The sequence below is a fragment of the Mustelus asterias genome, chromosome 1 (genome assembly GCF_964213995.1).
Source record: "Mustelus asterias chromosome 1, sMusAst1.hap1.1, whole genome shotgun sequence".
In the NCBI taxonomy this organism is placed as follows: Eukaryota; Metazoa; Chordata; class Chondrichthyes; order Carcharhiniformes; family Triakidae; genus Mustelus; species Mustelus asterias.
This window is the reverse complement of record NC_135801.1, coordinates 89,629,004-89,642,976: the sequence shown is the minus strand read 5'-3', so window position 1 is coordinate 89,642,976 and position 13,973 is coordinate 89,629,004. Positions and strand designations below refer to the sequence as shown.

Genomic DNA, 13,973 nt, shown 5'->3' with positions numbered 1-13,973 from the left:
AAGGACTTGGAGTCCTCTCGGATGAAGAGGTGATGTCATCTAAGTTTAAAGTTTCAAGGTATTAAGAGGAATAGGTAGGGTAGATGGAAAGAAATATTTACACAAAGGGGAAATTAGGGAGAGGGGACATAGCCCAAAATTAGAACTACATGTTTTGGGAGTAGAATTGAGAAATGTGCAAAAGATGGTAGAAATTTGAGTCTTTATTCCAACTAGCTGGGTCAATTGTTAATTCTAAATCTGAGATTGTCAGATATCTGTTAACCAAGAAGTTAAGGGACATGGGGCAAAGGCCCAGATGGATTACAGATATGCCATGATCTCGTTGAATGGCAGAGCAGGTATGAAGGGCTAATGTCCTGCTGCTGTCCTGTATTCATATTGAGTGCTTCAACCAAATTATCTGTTTGGAATTCACTTTCTATACCTTTTGTGTTTGTTTCATTATTTCAAGATGCCCCTGTCATCACTGCGAGTCTACCTCATCTCCTGCCTAGTGTATCTTTCCTGAGTAGCTCTGAATTGTTGTTTTGTCTTCTCCTGTATTGCTGGAGGCTAATCATATTTCTGTGATTGCTACATCACCATAGTCCTTTGTGTATTTACTGAGTCACTTGTATTTGGTAAATCTGGTTTTTAAAAAAAACTTAATTTATTGCAGTATCATCCCAAATTCTTGCTTATTTCACTTCCCTTTGGTGTCTTTTGGGCAACATGTATCCATTCAATTCTGATCAAAGGTTACGACTGAACATTTTAACTCTGTTTATCTCCCCATTAATGCTGCCAGACCTGAGTATTTGCAGCATTTTCTGTTTTTATTTCAGATTTCCAGCATCTGCAGTATTTTGCTTTTGAACTGAAAATCACTGTTGGCATTGACCAAACCTTGTGCTCTGATTAGTGGGGACTGTTTACCAATACATTGATGTGGATGTATATAATTGTATGCCTCTTCTTGAATTATGCACTGACAAGGTGCGAGAATAGTCGAAGAATGCTTTTTTACTTTGATCCTTGAGGGAATCGTGCACTGCGTTCTGATGTTGGAATGATCAGGATTACGAATTGTGATCTTGTACCTTCTGTGAGCTGCCTTCTATTGAACTGCCATATTGTCCAACATTTGACATTTTGAATACTTTATAAGGATTTAAAGGAACCAGAATACACCCTGGCCTGCCCTCATAGCTGAATACAATAATGAGTCTTTCCTGATTTTATGTTTAGCTTGGTAATGCTGGCAAACGGCTTTATAGATTTTAAAAAAATTTCTCGATGGCTTGCTTAAATGGTATTCTTATGACACCAGTCTGAGTTAAAAATGTCCACTGTATTTACTTTGCAACAATGTGATTATTTTGGACACTAATATTGTCAAGGAAAAATACATTTTGTACATATTTAAGCTATTTAAGTGGGGTTGTGACAATTAATTGCAAGTGATAAACATGCCCTTCGACGTGCAGCATGTTTTGAACCAATAAGTTGCAATTTGAATGTTTAGACCATTTTGTTACATTGAGTTTGTTGTCTTTAAACCATTATCATTTTACTCTATGTGGTAAAATTAGTGGCTCATGAGCAGCTCATTAAAATTGTAAAGATAAAGTTCTGACACAGAATTTATTTACTACATTGAACACTGTTACAGCTTGATTAACTGTTGTAATTTTCAGGCTAAGTTGCTGCATTTTTCTATTACAGATAAGCGTCTTTGAGGCATGCTGCTGGTGCCTGTACGAGCTAATACTCTCCAGTGGGCGGGTTGATCTACCCTTCTAACTACGATGAGACTTTCTGCAGAGCATTAGTTCAAGGAGCTAAGGCAACAGCATCTTCAACCACTTATCCAGCTGTCGTCTTCTGTGCCAGACCTAAATCAATTTCTGCAGAGAATTAATTTGTTTGGAATTTCAAATCTGAGTGCAATCTGAATACTGGATGAAGAACTTTGAGATCATGAATTTTTTAACTCCATTCGATCAATGAGGAAGCTATTTAAAATGATGTCACAGAAACAAGGAAGCTGAAGTGACTTCTAAATTTCCTGTATTGCAACGTTTGAAGACTTTTTTTCTTTCCCCCTCAATTCAGAAAAATAAGATTTATTTGAGGTTTCTTGTTTTTGTATGTTTTCAGTCATGGCTATTGCAGCAACAATCCTTATATTAATGCTTTGTGGTAGGACTGGAAGTGAAAGCCAGCCATGGAACTACCCAACAGAAACTGAAACATTGGATTTTGGGGCAGTACCTGCTGTGAACTATGAGACTAACATATATTATGATCCTGGAGCTATAGGATTCCTATTTCAACTGGCACGCACATTTCTACATGTAGTACAACCAAATCGTTTTCCTCGTGGTAAGTATGATTAGCAAGTAATTGTACAATTACGTTATATCATCTGATTTGTCTGTGTTACCACTAATTACTAGCTTCTTCAATGTTGTAGTATTGCCTCTCATTATGCTTCAGAATGGGCATTGTGAAAAGTTCTCAATTGCCTTAACATAAATATTCTTGCTGTGTTAATTAATTAACTTTTTGAATGAAATTGTAGTATTTTGCACTAGCTGATTGAAAAGACATTTCAGTTCAATCAAAGAATTTGTTTATCCGTGTTCTGTATTTCATTCCTGTTTCAGAATAGAGTTTAAGGTAAGATGTTCTGGAAAAATAGCTACAGCAATTAATTTGGAAACATTAATCTAAAAGTCATTTGTTTTCTATGCCGTAAATAAATAATAACATTACTTACACTTTATGTTCATCTATATCTACACATTTATTTTAAGTAGGTGATTGGATAGATGTGCTGCTTCTGTTCCTGATTGGTTAATCCAGAGATCAGGTGTGGCTGTCTGAGTCACCTGATATAATTAGTAAATCCTTTAAGCTCTTCTACCATATGTTGCTATGGTTATAATGAACATCTTAGCTGGAATAGGAAACTGACGAATGATTTAGAGCACAATACTCATCTGAGTACTTTAATAAGCTTTAATTCCCCCTTACTGTAAATATTTCAGCATATATGAAAAGATATATGCATAACCCTAATAACATTACATAGTATTGTGCAAAATGTTATACCTTTAACGAAAGCCCAAAGTAGCTACAGAGTTGCAACAGAATACAGTGAGGCACAAGAAGAAGATGACTTATAGTTCTTCAATATATTGCATGCAAAAGAAGCATCTACTTGTGGGAACTGTTATGTGAACTGGTGACGTATCTTTGGGGAAAATCTGAATTTTCAGTATTTGGGCCTTGTATTTTGTTTCTACAGTGGCTCCATCAACTGTTTGCTCCATTTCCTTAAAAAGCTAATCACAATATTGTCTGAAGAATGGTAAAGTACAGTCAAGGTAACAAAATTAACAGGCTGAGCCAAATGTTTGGAAAATGAACAATATTTTCTGAGTAAATTACATTCTTTGAAACATCTGAAAAAGCTGAAAAAAGCATTTTGGGAATTATTATTCACTTGCAGGTTTTTAAAGAAATTTGCACATTTGTCCCTTAACAGTTGCTCAAGTCTTTGCAAATAGCATCCACAAATTTGAAAGAAAATGTTTAAATTGTGAAGAATACGTTTATTCAGTAACAAGATTTGAAAGTTTTTAATTTGTTATAGTTACAGGATGGATAGTTGTGCTGAATGAGAGTTTTTGCTTTGAAGAGGTTATCCCACAATTCTGTAGACTATGGGGGGTCTTCATGCCTGTGCTCGCTGTGAGCACAAATGGCGTCATGCCAGGGGATCATTCTGGGGAGCTCTTTCGGGGAGTTGGAGGGGGGTCCGTGCATGTTGGGGTGGGGGCGGCCCTGCCTGTGCACGTGGGGGGAGGGGTGGATCAACTCATGCATGTGGGGGGAGGGGTGGATCATCTCATGCATGTGGGGGGTTCTCCCCCCCCCCCCCTCTGCATGTGGAGGGGCGGTCCCCCCGTGCATCTGGATAACTTTCCATTCCATGGTGCAGTGTGATGATGTGAGAAGAAAGTCTTCTACTTGAAGATCCCTGTAGCGACCCAATGGCAGAATTATCACATGGAATGTAACTGACTTGAATCCTGCTGATGGATGTAGGTGAAGGCCCAGCCACCCATGCTTAATTCCCCACGGCACCAGTGGGAAAACACTAATGTGGTGTGCTAATGTGATGACTCACCTGACCAATGCTAAAGGCTGCCTCTAGAGCGTCATAGAGGTTGACGGCATGGAAACAGGCCCTTCGACCCAACTTGTCCATGCTGCCCTTTTTTTTAAAACCCCTAAGCTAATCCCAATTGCTCGCATTTGGCCCATATCTCTCTATGCCCATCTTACCCATGTAACTGTCTCAATGCTTTTTAAAAGACAAAATTCTACCCGCCTCTACTACTACCTCTGGCAGCTTGTTCCAGACACTCCCCATCCTCTGTGAAGAAATTGCCCTTCTGGACACTTTTGTATCTCTCCCCTCTCACCTTAAACCTATGCCCTCTAGTTTTAGACTCCCCTACCTTTTGGGAAAAGATATTGACTATCTAGTTGATCTATGCTCCTCATTATTTAATAGACCTCTATACGATCACTCTTCACTCAGCCTCCTATGCTCCAGAGAAAAAAGTCCCAGTCTATCTAGCGCCTCATTATAATTCAAACCATCAAGTCCCAGTGGCATCCTAGTAAATCTTTTCTGTACTCTTTCTAGTTTAATACCCTTTCTATAATAGGGTGACCAGAACTGTACACAGTATTCCAAGTGTGGCCTTAGTAATGTCTTATGCAACTTCAACAAGACATCCTAACTCCTGTATACAATGCTCTGGCCAATGAAACCAAGCATGCTAAATACCTTCTTCACCACTCCGTTCTCCTGTGACTCCAATTTCAAGGAGCTATGAACATATACCCCTAGATCTCTTTGATCTGTAACTCTCCCCAACGCCCTACCATTAACTGAGTAATCCTGCCCTGGTTCAATCTACCAAAATGCATCACCTCGCATTTATCTAAATTAAACTCCCATCTGCCATTCGCCAGCCCACTGGCCCAATTGATCAAGATCCCGTTGCAATCGGAGATAACTTTCTTCACTGTCCACTATGCCACCAATCTTGGTGTCATCTGCAAAATTATTAACCATGCCTCCTATATCCTCATCCAAATCATTAATATAAATGCCAAATAACAGTAGACCCAGCACCAATCCCTGAGGTACACTGCTGGTCAGAGGCCTCCAGTTTGAAAAACAGCCCTCCGCAACCACCCTCTGCCTTCTGTCATCAAGCCAATTTTGTATCCATTTAGATACCTCACCCTGGATCCTGAGAGATTTAACCTTGTGCAACAACCTATCATGTGGTACCTTGTCAAAGGCCTTGCTAAAGTCCACGTAGACAACATCAACTGCGCTGTCCTCATCTACCTCTTGGTTACCCTTTCAAAAAACTCAGTCAAATTTGTGAGACGTGATTTTCCACACTCCAAGCCATGCTGACTGTCCCTAATCAGTCCTTGCATCTCTAAATGCCTGTAGATCCTGTCTCTCAAAATACCTTCCAACAACTTGCCCACCACAGATGTAAGGCTCACTGGCCTGTAGTTCCCAGGCTTTTCCCTGCACCCTTTTTAAACAAAGGCACAACATTTGCCACCCTCCAATCTTCAGGCACCTCACCTGTGACTATTGATGATTCATGCCCTGTTTGAGAGCAAATATCCACTCCATCTGATGAAGGAGCAGCGCTCTGAAAGCTAATGGCATTTGCTACCAAATAAACCTGTTGGACTTTAACCTGGTGTTGTTAAAACTCTTACTCTTATATCTCTGTCAGAGGACCTGCCATTTTCTCCCTCGCCTCCCAGAAATGTCCTGGGATACACTTCATCAGGTTCCAGATATTTATCTACTTTGATTTTCTTTAAGACTTTCAGCACCTCTTTCTCTGTAACATGTACATTCCTCAAGACATCACTATATATTTCCCCAAGTTCCCTAACATCCATGCTTTTCTCAACAGTATTCATTTAGGATCTCGCCCATCTCTTGTGGATCTGCACATAGATGACCTTGTTGATCTTTTAAGAGGCCCTACTCTCTTCCTTGTTAGTCTTTTGCCCTTTATGTATTTGTAGAAGCTCTTTGGATTCTCCTTTGCTTATCTGTCAAAACAATCTCTTGTCTCCTTTTTGCCCTCCTGATTTCTCTTAACTCTACTCCAACACCCCCTATACTCTTCAAAGGATTCACTTGATCCCAGCTGCCTATGCATGTCATGTGCGTCATTCTTCTTCTTCTTGACCAGGGCCTTAATATCCCGAGTCATCCAGGGTTCCCTACTTCTGCCAGCCTCACCTTTCACTCTGAGGAATGTGCTTACCCTGAACCCTGGTTAACACACATTTGAAAGCCTCCCACTTACCAGATGTCCCTTTGCCTTCCCACAGACTCCCCCAATTACCTTCTGAAAGTTCCTGCCTGATACCATCAAAATTAGCCTTGCTCCAATTTATAATTTTAACTTTTGGGCCAGACCTATCATTCTCCATAACTATCTTAAGACTAATGGAATTATGATCACTGACCCAAAGTGATTCGTCACTAACACTTCTGTCACCTGCCCTTCCTTATTTCCCAAGAGGAGGTCAAGTTTTGCCCCCGCTCTCGTCGGGCCATCCACACACTGAATGAGAAATTCCTCCTGAATACAGTGAACAAATTTCTCTCCATCCAACCCTCTAAAAAATACAGCCCAGTCAATATTGGGATAGTTAAAATCCCCTACTATTTCCACCCTAATTTTCTTGGAGCTATCTGTAATCTCCTTACATATTTGCTCCTCAATGTAGGCTGCAAAAAGACATAGGCTGCAAAGCTGGGCTGAAAAATGGCAAATGGAGTTTAACCCTGATAAATGTGAGGTGATTCATTTTGGTAGGACTAATTTAAATGTGGATTACAGGGTCAAAGGTAGGGTTCTGAAGACTGTGGAAGAACAGAGAGATCTTGGGGTCCATATCCACAGATCTCTAAAGGTTGCCACTCGAGTGGATAGAGCTGTGAAGAAGGCCTATAGTGTGTTAGCTTTTATTAACAGGGGGTTGGAGTTTAAGAGGCGTGGGGTTATGCTCCAACTGTAGAGGACCTTGGTGAGACCACATTTGGAATGTTGTGTGCAGTTCTGGTCACCTCACTATAAGAAGGATGTGGAAGCGCTGGAAAGAGTGCAGAGGAGATTTACCAGGATGCTGCCTGGTTTGGAGGGTAGGTCTTATGAGGAAAGGTTGAGGGAGCTAGGGCTGTTCTCTCTGGAGCGGAGGAGGCCGAGGGGAGACTTAATAGAGGTTTATAAAATGATGAAGGGGATAGATAGAGTGAATGTTCGAAGACTATTTCCTCGGGTGGATGGGGCTATTACAAGGGGGCATAACTCTAGGGTTCATGGTGGGAGATATAGGAAGGATATCAGAGGTAGGTTCTTTACGCAGAGAGTGGTTGGGGTGTGGAATGGACTGCCTGCAGTGATAGTGGAGTCAGACACTTTAGAAACATTTAAGCGGTTATTGGATAGACACATGGAGCACACCAGGATGATGGGGAGTGGGATAGCTTAATCTTGGTTTCAGATAAAGCTTGGCACAACATCGTGGGCCGAAGGGCCTGTTCTGTGCTGTACTGTTCTATGTTCTATGTTCTAATTTCCCGCTGACTATTTGGGGGCCTATAGTACAACCCTATCAAAGTGATTTCCCCCATCTTATTTCTCAATTCTACCCATATAGACTCAGTGGTCGAACCCTCGGATATATCTCCTCTCAGTACTGCCATGATGTTTTCCCTAGTCAAAAATGCAACTCCCCTCCTCTCGTACCTCCTGTTCTATCTTTCCTATAGCATCTGTACCCTGGAACATTGAGCTGCCAGTCCTGTCCCTCCCTTAGCCATGTTTCAGTAATTGCTATAATATCCCAGTCCCGTGTACTCATCCATGTCCTGAGTTAATCTGCCTTGCCTGTCAGACCTCTTGCATTGAAATAAATGCAGTTTAATCTGGACTTCCCTTGCTCTCTCTCCTGCTTTTGCCTGATCTGTCTGGTACTAGGATTACTGACACTGCCTTTACTACTTAATGTGCTCTTTAACATCCGTACTGTTCTCAACCTTCTCTTCTGTCTCCCTACTGCTTTGGATCCCACCCTCCTGCCAAACTAGTTTAACCCCCCCCCCTCCCCGAGTGGCTCAAGCAAATCTCCCCGCCAGGATGTTAGTCCCCCTCCAGTTCAGGTGTAACCCGTCCCTCTTGAACAGATCACCCCTTCCCCAGAAAAGATCCTAATGATCCAAAAATCTAAATCCCTGCCCCCTGCACCAGCTCTCAAGTCACGCATTCATCTGCCTAATCTTCCAATTCCTACTCTTACCAGCACGTGGCACTGATAGTAGTCCAGAAATTACTACCTTCGAGGTCCTGCATTTTAGCCTTCTGCCTATCTCCAGATTTCAGGATGGAGGCTGCAGTAACCCTGGACCAGCTCCAAAGTGGGTCGGTGAAACATCTACAGGTGGATCTTCCAGATTCTCTGTCCTGGAGGAAGTCCACCTTTCTGCCTCAGAATGTTCCTGGAGATCCGTCTTCTTTCTCAGGAGGTCTGTCGTCTTTCTTCAATCGTGGGTCGGTGATGTTGGGCACCTTTACAATGTGGTGCCTGGATAGAATGGCAGTCTTTGCCATCAGGTCTTCCTCGCTACCGAATATAGAACATTACAGCGCAGTACAGGCCCTTCGGCCCTCGATGTTGTGCCGACCAGTGAAACCAATCTAAAGCCCCTCTACTCTACACTATTCCAATATCACCCATATGTTTATCCAATAACCATTTGAATGCTCTTAATGTTGGCGAGTCCACTACTGCTGCAGGCAGGGCATTCCACGCCCTTACTACTCTCTGAGTAAAGAACCTACCTCTAACATCTGTCCTATATCTCTCACCCCTCAATTTAAAGCTATGTCCCTTCGTGCTAGCCATCACCATCTGAGGAAAAAGGCTCTCACTATCCACCCTATCTAATCCTCTGATCATCTTGTATGCCTCTATTAAGTCACCTCTTAACCTTCTCTCTAACGAAAACAACCTCAAGTCCCTCAGCCTTTCCTCATACGATTTTCCCACCATACCAGGCAGCATCCTGGTAAATCTCCTCTGCACCCTTTCCAACACTTCCACATCTTTCTTATAATGTGGCACAAACACCTGTTTGCATATTTAATGACGGCATGGCTGGGAGGTTTGGTATGTTTTTCTGCCAGTGTCCACAGTGGGAAATGCTACATGTTCCTGCCATTACCACAGGACCGAGTCCCCAGGGATGGGAGAATTCCACCCTAACGTTCTGGATTTCGGATGATATGCAGCAACTTGATTTTAAATAGCACCCTTTAAAAACATGAGGACATAAATAGGAGTAGGTAATTCTGCCCTTTTGAACCCCTTTTGCCAATCAATAAGGTCATTGGTGATCTAATGTGGTGATCTAATTTTGCCTGTCTCTCATTCCCCTTGACTCCATTGTGAATCAAAAATTTGTCTAACTTAGCCTTGAATATGTTCAAAGACCCAGCCTGCACTATTCACTGGGAAGAGAATACAAATCACGAACAATGCTGGGAGATGATATTGAAACTGTGCCATCTAGTTCTGGATTCTTATATGCTGGGAAATATCTGGTCAGCATCTATCCTGTCAAACTCCTTCAGAATCTTAAATGTTTCAATAAGATCACATCTATTCTCTAAACCCCATTTAGTATATGCCCAACTATTCACTCTTTCCTCAAAGACATGAAAGGATTCACCCCAGTGAATGTTCTCTGATCTGCTTCAAATGCAAGTATATCCCTCCTTGGGTAAGATGACCAAAACTGCACACAGTAGTGGTCCCAACCTTTTATCTGTCAAGGCAACCTTTATACTATAAAAATCTTGAGGCACATTTCCAATATTCTCCAACTGAGTTGCCCTCAGACAAAAGCATTTTTTCTCTATAAAAGCATGTCAAGGCACTAGTTAACAATGAAAAAAGAAAATTGCAGCACAGAAACAGACCCTTTGGCCCTCCAAGCCTGCACAGACCATGCTGCCCTACTGAACTAAAACACCCTACCCTTCTGGGGATCATATCCTTCTATTCCCATCCTATTCATGTATTTGCCCCTTAAAACTCGCTATCATATCTGCTTCCACTACCTCCCCCGGCAGCGAGTTCCAGGCACCCACCACCCTCTGTATAAAAAAAAAACTTGCCTCGTACATCCCTTTAAACCTTGCCCCTTGCATCTTAAATCTATGCCCCCTAGTAATTGACTCTTCCACCCTGGGAAAAAGCTGCTGACTATCCACTCTGTCCATGCCCCCCATAATCTTGTCGACTTCTATCAGGTCGCCCCTCAACCTCCGTCGTTCCAGTGAGAACGAACCAAGTTTCTGCAACCTCTCCTCATAGCTAATGCCCTTCAGACCAGGCAACATCCTACTAAATCTTTTCTGTATCCTCTCCAAAGCCTCCACATCTTTCTGGTAGTGTGACGACCAGAATTGAACACTATATTCCAAGTGCGGCCTAACTAAGGTTCTATAAAGCTGTAACATGACTTGCCAATTTTGAAACTCAATGCCCCGGCCGATGAAGGCCAGCATGCCGTATACTTTCTTGACTACCTTCTCCACCTGCGTTGCCACTTTCAGTGACCTGTGTACCTGTACACCCAGTTCCCTCTGCCTATCAATACTCTTAAGGGTTCTGCCATTTACTATATATTTCCTATCTGTATTAGACCTTCTCATTACCTAACATTTGTCCGGATTAAACTCCATCTGCCATCTCTCCGCCCAAGCCTCCAACTGATCTATATCTGGCTGTATCCTCTGATGGTCCTCATCGCTATCTGCCAATCCACCAACCTTTGTGTCGTCCGCAAACTTACTAATCATACCAGTTACATTTTCCTCAATCATTTTTTTATATATATTATATACTGCAAAGGTCCCGGCACTGATCTCTGAGGAACGCCACTTGCCACACCCCTCCATTCAGAAATGCACCCTTCCATTGCTACCCTCTGTCTTCTATGACTGATGTGGAGATGCTGGCGTTGGACTGGGATAAGCACAGGAAGAAGTCTCAACACCAGGTTAAAGTCCAATAGGTTTATTTGGCAATACAAGCTTTCGGAGTCTCTGGCTCCTTCAGGTAAGTGAAGAGTTGTGTTCACAAACAGGGCAGATACAGACAAACTCAATTTACAAGAAAGTGGTTGGAATGCGAGTCTTTCCAGGTAATCAAGGTACAGACAATGTGAGTGGAGAGAGGGCCAAGCACAGGTTAAAGAGATGTGTATTGTCTCCAGCCAGGACAGTTAGTGAGATTTTGCAAGCCTAGGCAAGTCGTGGGGGTTACAGATAGTGTGACATGAACCCAAGATCCCGGTTGAGGTCATCCTCATGTGTGCAGAACTTGGCTATCAGTCTCTGCTCAGCAACTCTGCGTTGTCGTGTGTTGTGAAGGCCGCCTTGGAGAACGTTTACCCAAAGATCAGAGGCTGAATGCCTGTGACCGCTGAAGTGTTCCCCAACAGGAAGAGAACAGTCTTGCCTAATGATTGTCGAGCGGTGTTCATTCACCCGTTGTCGTAGCGTCTGCATGGTCTCCCCAATGTACCATGTCTCGGGACATCCTTTCCTGCAGCGTATCAGGTAGACAACGTTGGCTGAATTGCAAGTGTATGTACCATGTACATGGTGGATAGTGTTCTCACGCGAGATGATGGCATCCGTGTCGATGATCCGGCACATCTTGCAGAGGTTGCTGTGGCAGGGCTGTGTGGTGTCGTGGTCGACGTTCTCCTGAAGGCTGGGTAGTTTGCTGCAGACAATGTCTGTAACCACCTCAAACAGACCAATGTGATTGGAGAGAGGGTTAAGCAGATGTTAAAGAGATGTGTATTGTCTTCTTGACAGAAGCCAGAGGGTGGTTGTAGAGGGTTGTTTTTCAAACTGGAGGCCTGTGACCAGCGGTGTGACTCAGGGATCAGTGCTGGGTCCACTGTTATTTGTCATTTATATTAATGATTTGGATGAGAATATAGGAGGCATGGTTAGTAAGTTTGCAGATGACACCAAGATTGGTGGTGTAGTGGATAGTGAAGAAAGTTATCTCCGATTGCAATGGAATCTTGATCAGTTGGGCCAGTGGGCTGACGAAAGGCAGATGGAATTTAATTTGGACAAATGCGAGGTGATGTATTTTGATAAATCGAACCAGGGCAGGACTTATTCAGTTAATGGTAGGGCGTTGAGAAGAGTTACAGAACAAAGAGATCTAGGGGTACATGTTCATAGCTCCTTGAAAGTGGAATCACAGGTGGACAGAGTGATGAAGAAGGCATTCAGCATGCTTGGTTTCATTGGTCAGAACATTGAATACAGGAGTTGGGACGTCTTGTTGAAGTTGTACAAGACATTGGTAAGGGCACACTTGGAGCACTGTTTACAGTTCTGGTCACCCTATTAGTCCACCCTCAAACACCCCATCAGTCCAAAAATGTGCGGGTTAGGTTGATTGGCCATGCTAAAATTGCCCCTTAGTGTTCTGAGATGTGTAGGTTAGAGGGATTAGCGGGTAAATGTGTAGGGATATGGGGGTAGGGCCTGGGTGGTATTGTGATCGGTGCAGACTCGATGGGCCGAATGGCCTCTTTCTGCACTGTAGGGATTCTATTCTATGACTATAGAAAGAATATTATTAAACTAGAAAGAATGCAGAAAAGATTTACTCGGATGCAACTGGGACTTGATGGTTTGAGTTATGAGGAGAGGCTGGATAGACTGGAACTTTTTTCTCTGGAGCGTAGAAGGCTGAGGGGTGATCTTACAGAGGTCTATAAAATAATGAGGGGCATAGATCAGCTTGATAGTCAATATCTTTTCCCAAAGGTAGGGGAGTCTAAAACTAGAGGGCATAGGTTTAAGGTGAGAGGGGAGAGATACAAAAGTGTCCAGAGGGGCAATTTTTTCACACACAGGATGGTGAGTGTCTGGAACAAGCTGCCAGAGATAGTAGTAGAGGCCGGTCCAATTTTGTCTTTTAAAAAGCATTTAGACAGTTACATGGGTAAAATGGGTATAGGAAGATATGGGCCAAATGCGGGCAATTGGGATTAGCTTAGGGGTTTAAAAAAAGAAAGGCGGCATGGACAAGTTGGGTCGAAGGATCTGTTTCCATGCTGTAAACCTCCATGACTCTATAACAGTTGTATATTTCAAGCATTAGTGCAATGTACTACAAAACTGTGAGCAGAACAATGTAAACACAGCATGATAAACACAGTGATAGACTGATCATATATCAATAAAACACAGTAACAAATATGTTGATACTTTTTTTTTGTTGGACATGGGGTTTAATTTTGATGCAGGCTTTTAGACAAACAGACAAGTGATGAGATTTTACGTTTATAAAAAGCATAAGGAATCCTATGCTTTTATTCTCAGGCAGAGAACAAAAAAGCAAGGAAAGTATACCAAATCAATATGAAAAGCTGGGGTTTTTCCACAAATATTTGCTATACCTCTTCAAGCTTAGGTATTCATTATTCCTATCCACCCACTCTGCAAGTTCCTGGTGTCAGGGACATATGGACCAACAGCTCACCCCAAATAAATGGGTCCAACCATTATACCAAAAATCTGCCCAGATGCAAAGTTAACGATGCAATTCTTCCCAAAAATTTCTTGGTGTTGTCCCCGGCAGGAAAAGCAGTGCTGGGTGTGTTGGCACGATCCAGGTTGCAGTCCACCCACACTTAATCATTTCTTGGAAGCTTGTAGATATTCCCATTGGGAAATAGATGTTTGGGACCTAAAGACCTGAGCAAGCCTGGCTCAAAGGGTGCTCCTATCTCCAGACAACCCTATAGCCTC

The 13,973-nt window shown here is 42.6% G+C and overlaps 1 protein-coding gene across 1 annotated transcript in view; it reads left to right on the top strand.

Annotated features, from left to right (window-relative positions):
- The first annotated feature begins 1,890 nt into the window (after positions 1-1,890).
- LOC144495135 (prominin-1-A-like) overlaps positions 1,891-13,973 on the top strand; it is a 160,992-nt gene continuing 148,909 nt past the window's right edge. The window contains exon 1 of the mRNA XM_078215086.1: positions 1,891-2,367. Within this exon, the coding sequence (XP_078071212.1) occupies positions 2,133-2,367 (235 nt within the window). The 5' untranslated portion in view covers positions 1,891-2,132. The remainder of the gene's footprint in view (positions 2,368-13,973) is intronic.